At 33.4% G+C, this 22,591-nt stretch overlaps 2 protein-coding genes across 4 annotated transcripts; both read right to left on the bottom strand.

Moving 5' to 3' along the window:
- Window positions 1–426: 426 nt before the first annotated feature.
- Window positions 427–4,230, bottom strand: LOC113750879 (protein NRT1/ PTR FAMILY 5.10-like). 2 transcript variants are annotated; one of them, XM_027294816.1, is made up of 4 exons: window positions 4,076–4,230; window positions 3,755–3,972; window positions 2,086–2,633; window positions 427–1,677 (listed from the first exon to the last, which is right to left on the bottom strand). In XM_027294816.1, the coding sequence occupies exons 1-4, from the start codon at window positions 4,224–4,226 to the stop codon at window positions 861–863; spliced, it is 1,734 nt and encodes a 577-aa protein (XP_027150617.1). In that variant the 5' UTR covers window positions 4,227–4,230; the 3' UTR covers window positions 427–860. The 2 variants fall into 2 exon arrangements, with proteins under 2 accessions (XP_027150617.1, XP_027150618.1); XM_027294817.1 differs by having other exon boundaries at window positions 2,086–2,494; window positions 4,076–4,164.
- A 5,919-nt stretch (window positions 4,231–10,149) lies between these two features.
- On the bottom strand, window positions 10,150–15,554 carry LOC113750880 (protein NRT1/ PTR FAMILY 5.10-like). Of its 2 annotated transcripts, XM_027294819.1 has the most exons (4): window positions 15,469–15,554; window positions 15,247–15,366; window positions 11,537–11,945; window positions 10,150–11,123 (listed from the first exon to the last, which is right to left on the bottom strand). In XM_027294819.1, the coding sequence occupies exons 2-4, from the start codon at window positions 15,356–15,358 to the stop codon at window positions 10,304–10,306; spliced, it is 1,341 nt and encodes a 446-aa protein (XP_027150620.1). In that variant the 5' UTR covers window positions 15,359–15,366; window positions 15,469–15,554; the 3' UTR covers window positions 10,150–10,303. The 2 variants fall into 2 exon arrangements, with proteins under 2 accessions (XP_027150620.1, XP_027150619.1); XM_027294818.1 differs by lacking the exon at window positions 15,469–15,554 and having other exon boundaries at window positions 11,537–12,084; window positions 15,247–15,327.
- Between the last annotated feature and the right edge of the window lie 7,037 nt (window positions 15,555–22,591).

Here is a 22,591-nt window from a genome sequence, read left to right as displayed (position 1 = left end):
GTTAAAACCACTAGACTAACTAATAATCGACGAAATAACCATGGATGTGCCGATTAGTTAATTTAGTGGCTAATTTATGATGAAAAATTGTTTGATGATAAAAAATCAACGTGAGTATTAGTATAATGATCGTTTAGCTTTTTTGCCCCTCCAATTTTTATGAAATACAAAATGCTCGTTGAAAGATAAGTTAAGTAACTAATTTCCTCGGCATGCAAAAGTTTGGGGGGGAGAAAAAAGTAGCATGCCAAAGTCCCACTTCCTATTTCCTTACCTACGTCCCGACAAAGTTAAATTAAAAAGGATCTCATCTTGCTAACTCCAAGTCGCCCATTACGAATGGTAATCTACCCATATTTTGGAGGAACTTGGCACCAAGGCTTCCGTGGTCGACTCACAAAACTTGAGATACCTTTCATGCTGATTGACAAAAAGAAAAATGGAATCTTATATAAACAATTCAATGATATATACAAGTTCAAGCAAAAAGATTCCCCTCAAGGGGAAAGATGAAGTTTGCCCTAAACCATATTTAGAAGTACGCCGCTGTTCAGGTTTCACCATGACCAGTCTCGACTTACCAAAGCATATTGTACCCTCATACAAGTTGGGGATGCAGTGTATGCACCGTATGCACTTTGCTCTCTTTACTGGAGGAAAAAGCTTCTAATTGTCCCTTGCTCGTCGTGACGGGCTGCAGGCTCATCTATTGCTGTCATGATCAGCAGCAGCACAAACAGCTTGAGTTTAGCACAAGCTGCAACACAATTTGCCAGTGCTGTCTTAGAAAAATCTTACAATCTGTACTGTCATCCGCTATCTGTACACCTTTTTGCAAGGTAGACATGGTTAGGGCAACTTCAGGTATTACTTGCTTGATTATAAACATAGGATTTTGCAAAATATGCAAAAGCAGCTAATGCAATAGCACTAAGTCCAGCAAGCAGGAAGTAAAAGTAATCAAGGTGTGCCTTATTTAAGTTGTCAGAGAACCAACTCTCATGTCCATGCCTGCTTGTGGCTTTCTGAAGTACAGAAATGAGAATGCTGCTTAGAAAGCTTCCTATGCCCAAGATACTGAGGTATAGAGCGAAACCTGTACTTTTCAGTCCACTAGGTACTTGATCATAGAAAAATTCTTGCATACCAACTATAGCAAATACTTCAGAAACTCCCAGAAATAAATATTGAGGTGTCAACCAAAACACACTCATAGGAATCGTAGCCTTTGGTTTATCATCCAATCCATATTCCTGAGCAGTTTGAAGGCGCTTTGTCTCAACTAGAGCAGCTATAACCATAGAAAGAAATGAGAGAACTATTCCAGTTCCAATCCGTTGCAGCAATGTTATACCTGAAGGTCTTGTGGTTATAGATCTTGCAATAGGAACCAAAATACGGTCATAGATTGCGATAAACACAACAATAGAAACGCTGATGAAAGATTCTAGTGAAGCAGCTGGTACTTCAAAGCTTGGACCGATAGATCTGTCCATTGTAACTCCTTGCTTGGTAAACAATGTGGATGACTGTGCATATACAATTCCATACACCAAACATGTGGCCCAAATCGGAAATAGCCTCAGAATTGCCTTTGCCTCTTCAACCTCACCAATGCTACAAAGGTTTCTCTCTTCCTCTGAACCATCAGGTACAAGCAGTGCTTTGTTCAGAAACCTATAACGATTCATTAAACAAAAAAAAAATAACTTAAACATTTAAAGGAAGAGAATTTGGTTTCAGATTTCTGATCATAAACATCAACAATACACCGCATGAGGTTTGACAAGCAAGAGGTCAATCAAGCAAGTTCTCACAACTTTTAAATTTCAACTTAAAACACCTTGTCACATTTAAACTGATTCATTATTTTATTAAGTGGAAATTATCTTACCCATGTTGCCATTACTAATCTTTTGAAACCAGGAGAACTTAACAAAATACATTAAGCATATCGAAAAAGTCATTAGAACTCAATAGCACCAAACTTCCAAGAAGCGAAAGATCAAGAAACTTTATCTCATGTAGCAGCATAGGCAAAGAAAAATTCTCGGTATTCAAAAGTAAAGAACAAGAATTTCTCACTGAAATTCTTGAGAACCTTGGTAAGGCAGAAAGCCCTGAGACTCTTCTTGCATTGATGATGCTGAAGAGGTGGTTATCCAATTCCTAGCTGCTTTCAGAAATACACGACCAATGCTCACAAAGGGGCTCATCTCAGCACTGTTCACCTGAAACCTGTAGGTAGTAGTCCCAAGCAAGAACAGGATTAATGCGAAACACATGATGAAGCAGGGAATTCCAAATCCAAGGCCCCAACTAAGGTTATCTTGAATATAGGTCAAAATCACCAATGCAACAGTGATTGCCCCACAGCTAGCAGAAAACAACCAGTTGAAAAACGAACTTTTAGCTTTGCTCTCTTTGGGATCTCGTCCATCAAATTGGTCAGCTCCAAAAGCTTGTACACAAGGCTTATGCCCTCCTTGGGCTACTGCTATTAGATACAATGCAAAAATGAAGAAGATAACTTGGAACTCAGAAGGAGAACATGTCGTAACTTTTGCTGCATTTTGACACTCAGATAACTTGACAGAGGTAAAAACTGTTGAAAGAGTCAAGAAGCCAAGCCCCTGTTATTCACAGCAATGCAAGGCTTAACAAATTGTAATAATAATGTAAGCTTTTTGTTGCAGGATTATTGACCACTTTAGTTGTCTAAGTAAAAAATCTGGAACCAGGATGTAAGTTCTCTCCTGAACTATTATCTACTTCCTTTAGTAATAATTAACCACTCAATCTAATCTCATTCTCATAATTTAAACATAGCTAGGTCTCACTGTTGTGAAACATAAACTATTGTACTACCAGATGCAGAGGATTATTGTATCCAAAATATATTAAATTTTTAACAGCAACTAAAAGAACTATAGACGAGCTAAAGCAAAGCAGTAGTAATCTATAATGATTTCTTTGTTCTTTTAAGCTTCTTTCTGGTATAATGATAGCTTCTTAGAACAAAGAGTAACTGATCCAGTGTTCCTATTTACTACCAACATGTTTATATTCTTTTGTGACAGCTTTCCCCATAAACATCGGAGGAAAGCTTAGGCATAAACTCACGCACCTTCTCTTTTTAGAGATTTGACTTTGATCTTAATCCACAAATTAGTGGTCATCAAGAATACCAGCTAATTTCTCGTATAGTTGCCGTATTTTGCTCAAGGAGCAAAACAAGATACAAAAGGGAAAAAAGAATGAAAACAAAGCAACAAGTATTAGATGGAGGATTCCTTAAATTCCACAAGAATAATCACAATTTCATTTTCTTTTCAGCCCTAACACTGAGCTCATGATATGAACTACATAGCAAGTTCATCGATGATCGAATCAAGCTTGACCTGTGGCTAGTTAACTAACTAATCGCACGGAGCTAGGATGAGATTTAGCATTGATCAACTTGTCTAGCTCAACTCATGATATCAAAACCTTAACAAAGCTTGTCCTTTTTCATGGACGCATCTTGCCACCTTAATTTAGTATAACTTTTTCCTTTGTAAATCATTATTCAACGCCTACTTGTCACTTTTCGGGCGTCTTCTAGATGGAGCTTCATTCACATATGGATAATATCAAATTATCAACAGACTAGTAACTAGTAAACAAAGACACATCCTTAATTTAACTCAATTACAACTCTAGTATCGAAGTAGTACCGAAGGTAAAGCACAAAGTACAAGTAGTAATTACTAACCAGGATATAGAGCAAGGAAGAGATTAAAATGGTGCGATATCGACCGAGAAATGAGTCGGCCACAAAAGCACCCAAGAGCGGCAACATCTGCGCCGTGCCGGACCAAGCATTCACGTTCTCCGCCGCCGTAGCTGTGGACTGGCCGAGTGGCCCCGTCAAGTAACTGATCAAATTCACGCTTATTCCATAATAAACAAACCTCTCTGCCATCTCCACACCTGCAATAAAGACAACAAATCAAATTTGGGTGATTGATTTTTATTTTGCTTCAAATTTTACTAGCTCTGAATTTGAAAGTATAAGATAGTTTTGGCTTCCTACATATGATGAAAGATGCCGATTTCCAACGACCTGATTTGGACCGCTTGACAGGGCGGCCTTTATAGTCGACGTTTCCATCCACGACGTCGTCCAGTAACGGAGTTTCAATGGCGTCGGAAATGTTGGCCTCCGTGGCGGGAGATCCAGCCATGTTCCTGGCAGCGTCACTTGCCGGTTACGTGGAAGAGAAATTTTTTTTTTTTTGTGTTTAATCTACTGTTGGTTTTAATTATTTTCCTAAAAGCATTGCAGTTTTGGTCCCTAATTTTTGGTTTGTGTGCTAAACTGGTCTTTAAAGTTTTGATCAAAATAAATCTAGTCCCCAAAGTTTCTTGTTTTAAACAAATTTTAGACAACTAATGTCAAATTCAATTTAAAATTAGTCAAAAGTTTCTTCCAAAAAAAAAAAAAAAGTTAGTCAAAAATTTTCACTTTACATTTTTAGTCCCCTAAGTTTCTTGTTTTAAACAAATTTAAGACAACTAACGTCAAATTCAATTTAATGTTAGTCAACAGCTTCTTGCAAAAAAAAAAGTTAGTCAAAATTTTTGACTTTACATTTTTTGTCCCTAATATTTGAAGCTTTAGTCATTGTGGTTCCTTAAGTTTCTAGTAGTCATAATTAGGGGTTTTAAGATGAATTAAAATATGTATTCCTAAATCCCCACAAAATCTTATGAAAACATATTATATGAAAACAACATTATTGTTTAATCTATTTCATGAATAAGTTACAATTGAATGATAATATAAGGGTAATATATAAAATAAATTTACTCAAAGAAAAGAAGATTCTAATTTTAATGTGGGATCATTTCAAAATCCTCTTTTGAGGTTTCTAATAATTTCACTTAGTACTCTTAAACTTTGAAAAATATTATTTACTTTCCTACTTTTGACTTTTTGTAACATTATCGACTCATGTCAAAATAAAATATTATAAAACTCATTTTTGGATAGAGAGGATGTTTTCAATCCAAAAGTACCCTTTGTTGTCCTACTTATTTTCTCAAAATTAAAAGTATAGTAAGAAAAGCTTGAGACAAATTGAGTGAATGCACAATTTTAGTGGAATACAATATAATGATAGGTGCTTTAAGGTATAAATAATTTATTTTATTAACTACAAAGTGTTTACAGTCAACTTGAGGAGCTTTTCAAATTGTTAGAGTTTCTAAAAACTAGAAAAAAAATTTAAAATTGTGTTCATAAACTCATTTGATATGTTTTCAAAGATTGAAAGAAGTTACTCTTTTACCGAAAAAGTGTTTTTGAATTTCTAAATTTAATATTTATTATGCCAACTATTGGCATGAAAAGTGTTTAAATGTTTTTAAATCTTGTTAACACCTATAATTCTTAACTACAAAACCATATCGAAGAAGTTTTTAAAAGTTTTTTAAAAGTTTAAAGAATTAACTAGATTTGTTATAAAAAAAAAAACAAAAAAGGTGCACAAGAAAAGGGCAATGTTGGCACATACATATTCTCCATCCAAAAATGAGCTTTTAATAATATATTTAAAATAGGTTTAAAATATTTGAAAAATTGAAAATATGGGAGGCAAGTGATACTTTTTAAAGTTCAACAGTGCTAATTGATATTGTCACAAATCTCAAGGGAGGTTTCTGAAATTATACCTTTTAATGTAAAAGTTTATTATCACCACTATTATACAAATTCTTGCATGTCTTGTTGGACATTGGTCTCAAATTGTTTGTTGATTTTAGTCCCTAACTTTTGGTATTTTCAAAACAAATGGATGATACTAATATCTCTTCAACATATACTTTCAGTTATGAAACAAATCAAATTCAAAGATCAAGTACAATTGAAAGAAACAAAGGTTGCTGAAAGTTGTCGGACGCTTGTGAAGATAAGATCGGACGTCCGATAATCATTGCGCAACTTCGGACGCATGATGTCCGAAGGAAATAAGATATTCCCCATAACTCACTGATATCGATCGGACGCAAGTATCGGACGTCCGATAGAATTCTTCAAACTTTTTGTCTGCTATCGGACGGAAGTACCGGATATCCGATAGGATCCTTGAAATTCGACGAAAGCTATCGGGCGCTCACAAAGACAATACCGGATGTCCATTAGAATTGAGATATTCCTTCTAACTCATTGTCTGCTTTCGGACGCAAGCACCGGACGTCCGATAGAATTAAAGAAGATTTTTCAAAGTCACTGCCTGCTATCGGACGCATGCTTCGGATGTACCGGACATCCGATACTCCCAACGGCTAGTTGATTCTGCAGCTACTTTCTATCCGTTGGAAGTATTAATGAAGCACTTTTTTTGGTCTTCTATAAATAGAGCATGGTCAGAAATTTCAAATAACTTTTGCACACTGAAGATACAAAAGATTTAGAATAGTTTTAGTGAAAAAACACTCACCAAAGAAGATTTGTAGTCTTGATGGTGTGAAGTTCATTGTAAACTTTTCATTTGTGAGTGAATACTTCAATAGTGTAACTCTGGGAGAGTTGTCCTGAGGGATAGTAAAACTTTCTAACTTGATTGAGTGAAACTTGGGGTAAGGAAGAAGTGAACCTTCCTTTGTACACAAGATTGGTTGTATTTCACCAACTTGAAGAAGGTTGTTTTGTGAATTGAACTTCGAGCTCAAGAAGAGCTTGGTAGTCAATTGGTTTACAACTCTTCCCTTCTTATTTATTGATTATTATCTTGTGATTCTTAAATTGCATATCTCTTCTACTTCTCTCAAGTGATATTGTTCCTTCATTGATTAATTCATTGTATGATCACTTAGAAAAGAGGGTAAATTTCATATTAAACAAAAAAGTGCCCATAATCTGATTAGTTTCTTAATCAACCTAATTCACCCCCCTCTTAGGTTGTCTTTGATCCTTACATTGTTGTAGTTAGGGGTTGTAATAATAAAATGTAGCCAAGGTAAGTACCATTATGAAACAACTTTAGGAACTTTTGAATTTTTTTTGGTTTATTGTTGTCTTCCTACCTATTAAAAATTTAACATTTCAATACTAAAGTTTTAAAATTTATTTTTAATATTCCGTACCTTGATAATTATGACTAATTCATATAATTTTACAAAATACTGACTTCATTTCAAATTCAATTTATAACCTAATGAATACAAAAATAAAAAGGATCAATGTAATATATTTTTATAGAATATATTCTTCATATTCTAAAGATATATTTAATTAAGTTTTTTAATTATCACTAAAAGTGAAAAATGATAGAACTTATAATTAGCTAATTATTTAATATTATACCAAATGTAAAACTAAATATGCAAAAGAAGGGAAGAATGTGACCAATTAGTTGCATAAATAAATGCAATAAAAATAAAAAAGAAAAAATGTTTAATTAGAATTTCTATTGCCCATTCAAGTAATTTAGTCTAATTTGCATCTCGCTTCATTCTAAAAATCTCAATATAACTATTTAAATTTTATGAGACTATAGTGACTCAAATTCCGAACATTAGGGATTGAAAGTGCAAAATCAAGGTTGTTGACTAACGTAATTAGACTTTAAGTGTTAGTCAATGTTGAATTTTCGCCATTGTCCTAAATATGCCTAATATCAAAAACTTTGGGGGACTAGAATTGTTTTGTCTAAAACATTGAGTATTAGATTGACACATAGACTAAATATTAAGGACTAAAACTACATTTTTTCCATTATTTTCCTGGTAGTTGACTCATTAGAGTTACTGCTACATGTGCAATGAGTCATGTCGAATCGATCTTTGACCCAATCAAATTGAGTTGAGTCTCAACTTAGTTTTATCAAACTCAAACTCGCATTCGACTCAAATTCGAGTTGAGTTCAAGGTTAAAAAATAAAAAATAAAATAAAATAATAATTTTTTAACAAATATTAGGAATATATATGTAATTTTATTAATTAAATAATATATATATATATATATATATATAATCAAGTTGGCTCACGAACCAACGAATTAAGTATCTTTGGCCTTGAGTTCGAGCTCAACTTGGTCGGCTCAAGTTCGACTCGAGCTTTGACTTGAATTGCTCGCGAGGAGTTCGATTCGTTTGCAATCCTAATAGTTACACATTAAACATAAAATATTGTAAGTGTTTTTTTTACATCACGATTTAGCGTGTACTAATCCTAGTTAATAAAAACTCGTATTACACTCATATAATACATATTTATGTGTATAATTCAAAAAAATTGTCTTTCGAACCTTTTAAAAATACTCCAAAAAATAATTGTACTTTTCAACTAATCTTATAAAACACGTAATAAAGTTTTGACGTATTATACTACATGAACTATTTGAGTAAGGATAATGCCAACTTTCCAAATTATATACAAAATAAGAACGACATATATATATATATATATCTTGATTTTTATAGACACATACATACGACAATAATAAGGTGATAAAATCTTAATAAATTTAACGTCTCATATATAAAAAGAAGAGTTAAAATTGGTGTAAATGTAGCATAATTTCTAAACACTATGTTACTTTTACGTGTATCTTTAGTTCCATAACTTTCACATATACATGCACGATTCAAAGTATGAATTTAGAAATGTTATTTTGCTGAATTCGTATTTTTTGTGACAAACATTTAATTATACTTTTGGAAAAAAAATTCGTATAATATGCATATGTATAATGTCCCATATCATACCCGTCCTTTATTTTACTAACTATGGTATAACTTAGGTTAATGCACAGTTTTTTATTAGTCTTCGAACTTGGTAATTATAAATGATCCATGAAAAAGATAATAAAAGTATTCTTAACTTTTAATTATGATTTATTTTTGAAAATTAGTATATTTTGTTTTATCACGGATGAAGCTTCTGACTATAGCAATGTTAGTGATGATGTAACAATTAAAATTTACTGACTAAAGTCACTCCATATAAATGAAAAATAAATTATATTAAGATCTAATGGACTAGGCTCCTTTCCATTGCCTTGGAAAAGAATTTCTCTCCATTACTCCCTAATAAAATTATATTAAAAAATAGCACCTTTTGCAATAAATTTCATCACATTTTTTAATTATATATAAAATTTTGTGTGAAATTAACTGAGTTTTGCCCTCTAATTAATCATTACAAAATTTGTTATAATTTTAATTTATTTTTAACCGTTCAAATGTTTCATGTAAATTGAATGTCATTTGCAAAAGAATATCATTTTTTAAGTATGCTGATCTAAGATCAAAAGAAAAGTAATGACACAATTAGATTAATTTATAGAGTTATAAAATTTTAGATATAAATAAATGGAGAAAATAATGGAAAGAAAACTAATGGTGGGGATCCTAACCCAGATCTAATGGGGCTCCAACTCAATCTTAAATTTGTATTAGTGCTTTTGGCACGCCCTAGGCGTGTGCCAAGGGTGAATTATTGTAGGAAGTTATTGTATTTAAAATTGGATTAATCTTTTCTACACTGACACTGTCAGCGTTGAATGAATAATAACTATGCAAAATTTTAATTTGAAATTCAAATTTTGCACACATATCATGAATCAAACGATAATAGTGTATATACTGTCAGTATATATAAAATTTACTCTTTAAAATTATGAAAGAGAAAAATAGGGAATGTGAATAGTGTGAAAACTTACTTTAAAAGGTATTTTTGATATGATGTAAGGTGATACAAAAAGTTTGCACCAACATCCTTCTGTCCTTCTGTATATTGTAATATGAATATTATTTGAACTCAAAATTTTGATTTGAGTTTTGACAGTTTTGAAGTTCGACTCGATTACTTTCCAATCCTACTTCTCTTCTTCTCTTTCTTGCAACGCCTTCTCTATCTAATTCTCCCCAAACCTGCCTCTCCTTCTCATCAAATAGCCTCGAAGTAGATTGTTCTGGAAGAATTTCCTCCAAGTTACGGTTTCGATTTGTTACTTGTTAGATGGAAACTTGAGAGTTAAATAAGGAATCTCAGGATTAGCTGATTAATGTTTAAATTTGTTGATTTGAATCTTAAGGCAACTTTATTCTGTCAAAGTTTTTTACAAAGTAACTCAAAACTGTCGCATAAAATCAGTAATAAATGGCAAAGGGGAAAAGTCCCGTTTTCTTACCAATGTCCGTCCATCATTTTGCCATCATGGTTTATATAAACACTTTCCATATAAATGTCTTACATCCTGTACTGTCGTCTCCTTTCTACCAAACCATTGAGCAGGATAGACATGGCAGGCAACTTCATATATTACTTCCTCCTCTGTTATAAACATAGGATTTTGCAAAATATAGGTAAGCAGTTAATGCAATAGCACTAAGTCCGGCAAGGAGCCAGTAAAAGTAATCCAGGTGTCCTTTGTTCAAGTTGTCCGAGAACCAACTCTGATGTCCATGCCTGCTTGTGGCTTTGTCAATTACAGAAATGAGAAAGCTGCTCAGAAAGCTTCCTATCCCTAAGATACTGAGGTATAGAGCCAGACCTGTACTTTTCAATTGATTAGGCACTTGATCATAGAAAAATTCTTGCAAACCAACCATGGTAAGTGATTCAGATACTCCCAGAATTAAGTATTGAGGTATCATCCAGATCACACTCATAGGAATTGTTGCCTCTGGTTTATCAACCAACCCATACTCTTGAGCCATTTCAAGACGCTTCATCTCAACCGCAGCAGCTATACACATAGAAACAGTTGACAGAAGTATTCCAATTCCAATTCGCTGCAGCATTGTTATACCTGAAGGTCTTGAGGTTATAGCCCTTGCAATAGGGACTAAGATTCGGTCGTATATAGGTATAAACACAACTATCGAAAGAGTGACAACAGACTGCAGCGATGCAGCTGGTAGTTCAAGGCTTGGACTAATAGATCTGTCCATTGTAGCACCTTGCTTTGTAAACACAGTGGATGATTGCGCAAATACAATTCCATAGACCAAACATGTGGCCCAAATCGGAAATAACCTCAGAAATGCCTTAGCCTCTTCAACCTCCCTGACACTACAACCATTGCCACCTTCCTTTGAGCCCTCAGGTGCTAGCAATGCTTTGTTCAGAAACCTATGACAATTTAACAAAAGACAACCAAAATGTTTAAAGGAAGAGATGTTGATTTCAGGGTACTGATGGTGAAGATCAGACTGTAGAAGTCTTAATTTAACCACATTCTAAACAAGATACTCGTGATGAGGCATGATTTCTCAAGATTCAACTTTGCAGTGAAAACACCAATTACATTCAAATAAGTCCCTTAATTTGTTAAGTGGAAACTGACTTTATCCATGCTATATTTACCAATCCATTCAAGCCAGAAGCCAATAATGACACCCTTAAAGTCATATGGACTAAGTCATCAGAAGTCATTAACACCCTACTTACAAGGACCTAAAGATCAAGCAACTTTAGAGCATACTAATGAAGGAAAGAACTTAAAGTCTCGGTAACTAAGAGTTTAGAACAAGATTGTTTCTCACTTGAACTCTTGTGAACCTTGGCAAGGCAGAAAGCCCTGAGACTCCCCTTCCACGGATAATGATAAAGAGGTGATTCTCCAATTCCTAGCTGCTTTCAGAAATACCTGCCCAATTCTCACAAAAGGGCTTATCTCCTCACTTGTGACGCAAAATCGGTAGGTAAAAGTCCCAAGCAAGAACAATATGAGTGCAAAAACCATTACAAGGCAGGGAATTCCAAATCCAAGGCCCCAACTAAGGTTATCTTGAATATAGGTCAAAACCACTAATGTGACTGTTATAGCCCCACACATACCGAAATACCACCAGTTGAAAAACGAGCTTTTGGCTTTGCATTCTTCAGGATCTTGCCCATCGAATTGGTCAGCTCCAAAAGCTTGTACACAAGGCTTATGCCCTCCTTCAGCTACTGCTATGATGTACAATGCAAAAAAGAAGAAGATAACTTGGAACTCAGAAGGAGAACAATTCATAGCATTTGCTGCATGTTGATAGTCAGATGACTTGGAAGCGGTAAAAACTGTTGAAAGGGTCAAGAAGCCAAGTCCCTGTGATTCAAAGTAGTGCAAGGCTTAACAAATTGTTGCAAAAATTCTGGAAGTATCCATGAAGAAATCCCTAACTACTCTGTTCTTCCTATTTTTACTTCCGGAATGGAAACATCAAGTAACGAGGCCTCAAACATGTAGAACATAAGCAGTCAAACTATCAAATTTGGCACATAATTTGATCGAAAAGAAACTAGATTTCAACAGGCAACAACAAAGAGAACTGTGGACAAGGCTTAAGTGATGCTGTATATTCAATTTTAAGAAAATACATCTACAAAACGATATCTTTTTCTTTGTAGCTTGCACATGAATCCTGCTTCTTAGAACGAAGAGTCACTGTTTTGGTATCACTATTAACTAACTTCCCTCTGAATCACCAAAATCAAGCTTAGGCAGACATACATCCACCTTAGATTATGTTGTACAAGCATTGTTTTGCAAATGGCTTTTTAACATAATTAAAGGCACTGTATTTAAGTCCTAAAACATGTCAACGTAGCTAAGATTGCCAAGAAGTGATTTTTAGCATTCTTTGACTTTTCTGCAGAAGAGTTTTTAAATTTTCAATGGCTATAGCAGGTGCAGGTTTTCCAGTAATGAGCATATAAAGGCAAAAAGGTTTTATGGATACACGGGTATATTTATCAGTTAGTGCAGAAGAAAAAGATAGTAAATGCCGATATGCAATTGGGGAGTGCCTTTAAAATTTCAAAAAACAAGAAGTTAGAGTTTATATTCCAATACCTCCATATATAAAAGTTCACCAATATTACCAATTTATTTTGGTGTTTCAATTTGCCATATTTGCTTATAGAGCAAAACTAGACAAATAACAACGGAAAAAAAAAAGAAAAAAAATTAAAGAAAAGCAACAAGTACAGAAGGCCTTTTATGAGGGTCCTTTGAAATCACAATATAAACCAGACTTTTTTTGAATCTTTTAAGGGCAAACTTTTTACAGTAACATTAAGGCTATATTATCCGCCGAGATTGCAGACAACCAAATCTTTTAAGGGCAAACTTTTTACAGTAACATTAAGGCTATATTATCCGCCGAGATTGCAGACAACCAAATCAAGCTCTTCACCAGTGTAAGAGTTGTAAAAGTAAGATTGGTTCTTGGTGAATTGTTAATTGAGCCAAGGTTGAACAAGATTGGTTTACACCCCTTCCCCCTCTCCCAACACCCGCTGTCCACCATCGTTACCCATCTCCTCTACTGATACCTTATTTATTTATTTATGTTTTTCTGACACTTGTAGATGTTTTAAAGTGTTAGTGTAGATGGTATAGTAAGTTTTTTCCTAAAATAAATTGGATTAATCTTTCCTACACTAACAATGTATACATCGTCAGTATTAAATAAATGACAATTATGCAAAATTTAAATTTAAATCCAACTTTCGTACATATGTCAAAAATCCAATATATATAAGATTTACTCAAATAAATTTGCACTCTGCCTTAGTCAAAGACAGAGTTCATTTTGGATAGGGTAAAAATTTATTTGGATGGTAAACATGTGCTGTGACATTATTATGGCCTTATTTTGAAATGGATAAATTTGTGAGTTAAAAATTTACTTTGACACCTCACTGTATATAAAACAGGAAAGAGGAATTTGGTGTAAATAAATTATGTCAGTGCTTTACCTAATCTACCCTTATTTCTATAGGCAATAACATCATTTCAACTGTCTCGCCCCTACAACCACCCCACTTCCTATTGAATTAACTATTACTTCTCTAAAAAAAACTACAACTTCACTATAGACAATAACATCATTTCAACTGTCTCGCCCCTACAACCACCCCACATCATTTGTTGTGTTTCTACAATTCAGTTGTGTTAGTGTTTACTTTTATTGTTCTAGTAACTATATTTATTATACTAATGTCTAAACTGCACGATACCGTCGAGACAAATAAGTGTTGTGGTGGAGTTATCACAGCCTTGGGTAACTAGGGATGAGGGGCCTCTATAATTACCAGTCGCAATGGCGCCGTACAGTGTAGACTCTAGTAGGGCTGCAAACGAATCGAGTGTTGTCCTAATCGAATCACGTCTCGATTTAGTTTTCTCAAATTCCAACTTTAACTCGAGCTCGACAAGGTCTCAATGTAACAGCTCAAGCTCGAGCTTAAAAAAATTTATTTTATTTTATAAAAAATAAATAAAATAATAATTTTCTTAATAAATAATAAAATATTAGAAATATATATGTACTTTTACTATTAAAATAAAAATTCAAAAATATATATATAATTGAGTCAACTTGCGAGCTAATGAGTTGAGTATCTTTGAGATCGAGTTCGACTTATTCAGCTCGAACTCGAGTTCGATGTTGACCAAGCTCGAGTCGAGTTTTGACTCAAGCTGATCACGAACAGCTCGATTTGTTTGCAGGCCTAAACTATAGCACAATATATGTAGACACTAGAATAAGTCGAACTCGAGCTCGATGTTAACCGAACTCGAGTTGAGTTTTGGCTCAAACTGCTCGCGAGCGGATCAATTTGTTTGCAGGCCTAAACTATAGCACAATATATGTAGACACTAGAATAATAAAAGTAGGCACTAATACACCAAATTTCAACGAATTTTAAAAGTAGGCACATGTAAAAACACAACAAATTTTAAGACACAAATTTCAACAAAGAAAAAACTTATTGTGTTTTTACTTATTGTTGTGTTAGTATCTATATTTATTATTGCAATAATGTCTACATTTGCTCTGCGAAGGACTGCACCGTACTGTGCAGTTGTTACCGGTAATTGTAGAGGCCCTTGATCCGGGTAACTAGTGTTCCCTATCCACAAGCAAAAGTCCATACGGACAAATTTGTCGAGTTTGGCTCGGAAATTAGACTTGAACAAATGACTTGGCAAGTTGAATTTTATTCATTTTTGTGTTGATTAGTGCACAAAATACTCTTTTTAACCAAGCGTCTTATCAAAAGCACACAAATAATTTAAAGAGGCATCAAATAGGAAGTACAAAACTATGCACACTTGGTATTAACAAGGCAGCAATGGGTAAGCACAAAGTACAACTACTAACCATGATGTATAGCAGAGAGGAAAGTATGATGGTGCGGTAACGACCCAGAAACGAGTCGGCGACAAATGCACCCAAAAGCGGCAAGAGCTGCGACGTACCGGACAAAGCATTGGCGTTCTCGGCCGCCGTGGCAGTGGATTGGCCGAGAGGGCCTGTCAAGTAACTTATCAAATTCGAATTTATTCCGTAATAAGCAAACCTCTCCGCCATCTCTACACCTGCAGTGCAGGAAAATTATAGTAAAATCAGAAGAAAAAAAAATGGGCCGGGATATATGTTGTTTGACTAGTTTTTCATCTTTATACAGATGGTTATTTTACCTATGATGAAAGATGCGGATTTCCAGCGGCCGGATTTGGAACGGTTGACTGGGCGGCCTTTGTAGTCGACGTTTCCTTGGACGACGTCGTCCAGTAATGTTGGAGCTTCAATGGCGTTGGAAATGTTAGCGGCTGTGGCTGTAGAGGACGCCATTGTCTGGTACAGCTGCGCTGAGCTCACTTGACCTTGGCCTTTATTGTTTGGTCAGTGGGATCATATAAAAAACTCGTACGAGCTATGATATTGCGTAAGTAATATAGTCCACCACGAAAATGACGCTTTTGGATTTTGTTTTTAATGTTTTCAAACCCAAACAGATGGGTGAACTTGTTGGATGAGCTTCGCGATTCAATTGATTCAACCATCAAAGTTTTTTTAAAAAAAAAAAAATTATTGTGGGATTGAATAATTTGGATAATATTGAGATATGAAAAAAGAAGAGAAAAAAAAAAGAAGTGAAAATCGATTTAATAGTTAGATTTTTATTGATTTAATATGTTCTTGATCAGATTTTATCGATTCTTTTGGCTTTTTCAAATTGCATATAAAATTGGACCAGCGTCATGTTCGAGTCACAGTTTAACCGATTGAACCTACCAATTCGCTCTGAATATTTAAATGATAATTTTTTTTTCAAGCAACACCATTACCTTGTTTAAGCATGATACTTGCCTCTATGAACGGGTTAAGCTTAAACGAAGTTAACAAGTATAGGAAAATTCTATGCAGAAATCTACTTAGAATAAGTGGAGACGTTACAATATTCTATTCTTTCAGGGTGGTACCAAGATCGATCTCTCAAGCCAAATAGCCTCTAATTGGGCCTATCTGTCATTAGCATTCACCAACCAAACATGTGACTTGCATGTCTGGGGGTTTAATCATCCATAGATTTCTTTATTATAGAATAAGCTGGCAGCATATTAGTTTGGGTATCTTTATCATACAATTGGAATCACTCCTACAAATAATTCGTTTTGAGCCAATTGAGGTATAATGAATTTTTTTTTCTGACATGCATCTTTTTGAATGGGATGGGGGACAAGAACGATTGTTCGGTTTTGAATGGTGAACATTTGTTTAAGCAAGTTGTAACTCCTTTGTAATTGTTTAAATAATTTTTATAATAGAAGCGTGTTATCTTATTACTGTTCATGTGGATTTTATGCATAATAATAATTATTTGTTTGCTGCGAAGTTTAACAAATAATTTGTAAAATTACAAATTGTTCAAAAAGTATTACACTGTTCATTCCAAGTACAACCAGTTTGATTGTCATCCAGATAGAGTAATTTCTAGATGCACTTCTCACCCCAAAAAAAAAATGGAAAAATGGAAACTTTTTAGAGGAGTTTCTAGATGCCTTTACTTAATTTTCTGGGCAGTGGACTGGGTACTATCGTCTGATTGTATAACATGCTTCTCTAATTTGTATGTGCATCATCTTTCGTGGAAATTTTCCCTTACGGCCAGTTCACTGTGTCTAGAATCAATTACTGGTGGCAAGGGGCCCAAGTACTAGTTCCTTACCCGTGTTCGCAGGCCCAAGTACGAACATGGGCAAATGCTTTTGTTAGAGTCAGCTTCTTTTCCATTTTAATTTTACATAAGCAGCCTATAGCTTCCATTTTTTTTTTTTGACAAAAAACAAGAAAAAAAAAAGAGTAGCTAAATAATAATTCAAATTTTTGGTTAGAGAAATTAAAAGCAATTAGATTATCCGGTCATATAAATGAACTCTTGTCTTTAAAAGTTTAAACCAACCACATAGGTCAATTGACAATCCCATCATATTAGTTACTAATTAGTTCCAAAGAGCACAAAAGTGTTGTTAATTAACTCTAGAGAGCAAGTCCGATACAGGACAGATGAATAGATGAATGTACAAGGTTGCCCAGGACATTCCCATGAGGGCTTCCTTTATTTGGGTCGACCTTTTGCACATGCAAGTTTTCCTCTCCTATGTGAGAGTTGTATATGTTTGTGTCTATATATATATAGACACACACATATACATATACATATACATATACATATATATATATATATATTAAAATTTATAAAATAATCCAATATTCTATGTCATTGTAATCGATACAAACTTTTTTAGGGAAAGGAAAAAATGAAAAGCAAACAAATGAAAGATTGAATGTACATGTAGATAAAACTTTGAAAATAAGTAATTTTAGTTGATAATAGTTCTTTTTTTTGAGTTTATAATATTGCATTCAAAATCTTGAATGTTAATTTTACCATTTAAAAATAAAAAAAAATAGATGGTATTTATGCTATTTTTGAATTCTATATATTTTCAAAATATTTTTATTTTAGTTCTTCATTTTACGTTTAGAAAAAAAAAATATCTTCAAAATACTTTTGTTTTAGTTCTTCTTTGTATGTTCAAAATATATTTGTACGCCCTATACTCATAAGGTGTGCCTCTTCCACTAATAAGAAATAGGTATGTGAATTGGTCGACTTTTACAATATACTTTGGTAGGATTTTATTTTAATTTGTCAAATCTAAATCCAGACCCTATAAGAGAGTCATGAGTCTAGGTAAGATTTGATTTTCTATAATTTAAACCTAAATTTAGATCTAGATCAGACTCTATTCAGATCCATGTGTAAATAAATTGTGTGTGTGCATATATATTAGTAAATTCATAAAATAATCTAATATTCTGTATCATTTAGATGAAACTTTGAGAATAAATAGTTTTAGTTTATAATAGTTCTTTTTTGAGTCTATAATATTGCATTCAACATCTTGAATGTTAATTTTACTATTTGAAAATAAAATTTAAATGGCATTTATGTTATTTTTTGACTCTATATATTTTCAAAATATTTTTATTTTAGTTCTTATTGTATGCTCAAAAAAATATTCACAGGTACCAATTAGATACTCAGATTCATAAGGGTCCGAGTTTTAATTTACTTTTTCAAACCCACAAGGATCTGGGTATAAATCAGGATCTAGATCTGAGTTTGACTAAATTTAATGGGTCTAAATTTTGATCAAAGAAATCCAATTTAAACCTTATCCATTGACATGTCTTATAAGCAGTGTTTTCAAACTCAAATCGGACTGATCGGTTCAACCGATCGAACCGAGAATTGGGAAGGCTTCTGGTTCGAAAGTATATGAAAAACCGGCTATCCAAAGATTCGATAAAAAATGAGGTTTAACCAGTAAAAGCTGAAAAAACTGGTTCTTAAAAATCCTTTATCTTGTGTTTCTCCCAAAAAAAAAGAAACCTTTCTTCTCTCAAAAATTTCAAGCCATTCAACATCTGGTAGGGAAGAGGCCAAGGTGGTGAAGTTGCTATCATTTTCAAATCTAAGCACCTAAACAATGCTTAAAAAGAAAAATAGAAGGAGAAGACGAAGAAAAAAAGCACATCCAGTGACATGGATCCAAACTAAATTAATAAAAAGAGCACATTCAGCGACATGGCACAGCTAGGCATGGCGAATCTGTACTTGATCTCATCTCATATTGAGTCAGCTAGTTGTTTTGACTTTTGCCTCCATGACTGTGGATACCTTTATGGTAGGAAGGGCATTGACCATCCTACCGTAGGTAGAGGAGCAGAGCATGACACGTGTATTTAGAAATAAATGTGCTAACGGACCGGTTATGTAGTAGTCCTAACGCGCGTGGAGAATGTCAGCCATATAAAAGCATTGTATGTAATTTGGTATATTCTAATACTCTACCATTTTCAAGACATTGATCAAACATGATCAGTTCAATTTCTTTCATTTTCTCCAAAAACTCTCATTTTTTCTTCTTGTATCTTTTTCATTTTCAATACATCAGTTTGGACCAAAAAATAAAATAAAATTGAAAATATGTAAAAGATTCATAAATTAACTCAAAAACACTTTATAGACTACCCAAAATATTATCTTTGTAACTTGCAAAAACTTCAAATAAACATTCAAATACTAACTATTGGTATTTAAAAAATGCACTATATTTTATCGAATCAGAATAAATTCTTATACTTTTTTATTTTTATTTGTTTTTAATATACTCAAGTTTTGGTAATAAAAAGTAAGACAACAAAAGGGTAAATTTGGAATTACATTTTTTAATGTACTCAAAATGAATTTTTTAAATATTATATTTTAAAATGAGCTATAAATAAACAAATAGTTTAAAGTAAGGGAGGCAAGTGAGTTTCACACCCCCTAAAAAAAAAAAGAGAGGCAAGTGAGATTTTTCAATATTTGTGAGTGCCAAGTAAAATTGTTAGAAACCTCCGGGGAGGTTTAAGAAATTATCCCAAACAAAAATTTAGAATGAATAAGTTGCTTTTTATAACGGTTCTAAAGGTTGCTTGAGACTTTATAAATTAGGTGTCTTGAGTTTGCAAAAACACTTTCTTGCATATCTATAGCTAGTGGAAACGGAGTTTAAACTTGCTATAGTTTAGTTTCTTATTTTCCATTGTATCCTAAAGGGTAATTTGCCATTCAATCTAATTTTATTCTGATTTTATCCAACTAATAAATTAGCTTATGGAAAAATGGGTAAATGGATAATTTATGGAGGAAAGCCATAAAGAACTGGTGTTTTATTGGAAAACGGGTTTATTTTTATTTTATCCGATAAATAAATTTATTTATGGAAAAATGGGTACTCTGTTCTTATAATGGAGAAAAGCCATAAAGAGCTGGTGTTTTATTGGAAAAAAATTTTATTTTATTTTATCCGATAAATAAATTTGTGTATGGGAAAATGGGTACTCTATTCTTATAATGGAGGAAAGCCATAAAGAGCTGGTGTTTTATTAGAAACGGGTTTATTTTTATTGTATCTGATAAATAAATTTGTTTATGAGAACATAGGTACTCTGTTCTTATAATGGAGGAAAGCCATAAAGAGCTGATATTTGATAGGAAAATGATACTTTAGGATACCAATGGATAACAGTTAAAACACATTCACAGATTTGGTATTTTAAATAATGAGATTGTTTTTAGGGGTGTTTTTATGGTTGTATTTTGGGATATTTTTAGAATTTAAGAATTATTTGAAATATTTTATAAAAATTTCAACCACCCACCACCACCCACTGGAACCACGAGCTAGCGATTTTGTGTATTTTGCACACCGACCCATAAAGAGCGGGTGCTTTGTTCATATGTTGGAGGAGTGTCATAAAGAACTGGTATGTTATGGGTAAATGGGCACTTCATGCAGCAAAGCTGTAAATTGGTAGCATTTCTATAAAGAATAAATGAAAAACGGGTATAATTGGGCATTTGCTCTGATTTTATCTAATAAATAAATTATTAATCCTATAATACCCTGCATAATTAATAAAAAATTTATGGAAAAATGGGTATAACGTGTTAAACCCACATATTCGCAATTTACTCTGACTGTATCTGATAAATAAATTATTAATCCTTCGGTACCCTAGACTTATGAAATGGAGACTGGTGGGTTATGCATGCAACATGAATTAAATAAATAATTCATGGAGGAGTGATATAAAGAGCTGGTAATTCATGGAAAAAGGGGAAAATGAGCACTTTATGGAGGAAAGTCAAAAATAAATAGTAATTAATGGGAACACGGGTATTACATGTTAAACCCATTTATTCACTAAAAATTTTACTTTGATTTTATCCTGTGAATAAATTAGTATTTTTTGGAATCTATACATAATTAATTTTTTTTCTTTTGCATTTCAATAAAAAATTAATCAAAATTTTTTTTTCGAGAGCACAAAAATTTACGAGTCAAAAGAGTTGGTCTAAAAGGGAAAGAAACAACTGAATATCATTGTTTTAAGTACTAAATAAATAGATGTAAAATACTCGTTAAAAGCTGGTACTTTGATCATATAATGAAGGAAAGCTATAAAGAGCAGGCCATTTTCGGGAAAAATTTTTATTAATAAAAATACGTAACGTGAGGGGGAGAGGGGGCCAATTGGGGTGGGAGTGGCAGTAGCAGTGTGTGGTGGGTGGTGACAGGGGTGGTGGTGGGAGGGAGAAGAAAAGGGAGGAAGGAGAGGGAGAAGAGAGAAGAGTGAAAGAGGAAGAAAAAAGGGGGAAGGGGGGAGAGAGGGAGGAGAAGGGGGGTGGCAGTGGGTGGGATGAGGAGCAAGAGTGGTCATCAGATGGACCGCTCCTGAGCTGTTCATGAACAACGGCCCAAAAAAATTGTACAGTTCAGATCACTTCTTGTACCTCGTTTTTAACAACGTGTGTGGGGCTCACAAAAATTTGTTCTAAAGTTACGCGTTGTATAAATAAAGTTACGTTGTGTGCAAACAAAATTTTGCGGTGTGCAAAATACATAAAATCGCTAGCCCGTGGTCCCAGTGGGTGGTGGTGGGTGGTTGAATTTTTTATAAAATATCTCAAATAATTCTTAAATTCTAAAAATATCCCAAAATACAACCATAAAAACACCCCTAAAAACAATCTCATTATTTAAAATACCAAATCTGTGAATGTGTTTTAACTGTTATCCATTGGTATCCTAAAGTATCATTTTCCCATCAAATATCAGCTCTTTATAGCTTTCCTCCATTATAAGAACAGAGTACCTATGTTCCCATAAACAAATTTATTTATCAGATAAAATAAAAATAAACCCGTTTCCAATAAAACACCAGCTCTTTATGGCTTTCCTCCATTATAAGAACAGAGTACCCATTTTCCCATACACAAATTTATTTATCGGATAAAATAAAAATAAATTCATTTTCCAATAAAACACCAGCTCTTTATAGCTTTCCTTCATTATAAGAACAGAGTACCCATTTTTCCATAAACAAATTTATTTATCGGATAAAATAAAAATAAACCCGTTTTCCAATAAAACACCAACTCTTTATGGCTTTCCTCCATAAATTATCCATTTACCCATTTTTCCATAAGCTAATTTATTACTTGGATAAAATTAGAATAAAATTAGGTTGAATGGCAAATTATCCTTTATGATACAATGGAAAACAAGAAACTAACCTATAACAAGTTTAAACTCCGTTTCCACTAGCTATAGATATGCAAGAAATTGTTTTTGCAAACTCAAGATACCTGATTTATAAAGTCTCAAGCAACCTTTAGAACCGTTATAAAAAGCAACTTAT

The sequence above is a fragment of the Coffea eugenioides genome, chromosome 10 (genome assembly GCF_003713205.1).
Source record: "Coffea eugenioides isolate CCC68of chromosome 10, Ceug_1.0, whole genome shotgun sequence".
In the NCBI taxonomy this organism is placed as follows: domain Eukaryota; kingdom Viridiplantae; phylum Streptophyta; class Magnoliopsida; order Gentianales; family Rubiaceae; genus Coffea; species Coffea eugenioides.
The sequence above is the reverse complement of the archived record's forward strand: the minus strand, read 5'-3'. Positions and strand labels throughout refer to the sequence as shown.

What these genes read in the sequence shown, in the direction of transcription:
- LOC113750880 (XM_027294818.1), bottom strand. An exon ending in CAAGGTTCACAAGAGTTCAA is followed by an intron (nt 11,124 to 11,536) that starts GTGAGAAACAAT and finishes AAATTGTCATAG; the next exon opens with GTTTCTGAACAAAGCATTGC.
- LOC113750879 (XM_027294816.1), bottom strand. Translation starts at nt 4,226, where the DNA reads ATGGCTGGATCTCCCGCCACGGAGGCCAACATTTCCGACGCCATTGAA. An exon ending in CTTCCTTGCTCTATATCCTG is followed by an intron (nt 2,634 to 3,754) that starts GTTAGTAATTAC and finishes TGTGAATAACAG; the next exon opens with GGGCTTGGCTTCTTGACTCT. An exon ending in CAAGGTTCTCAAGAATTTCA is followed by an intron (nt 1,678 to 2,085) that starts GTGAGAAATTCT and finishes GAATCGTTATAG; the next exon opens with GTTTCTGAACAAAGCACTGC.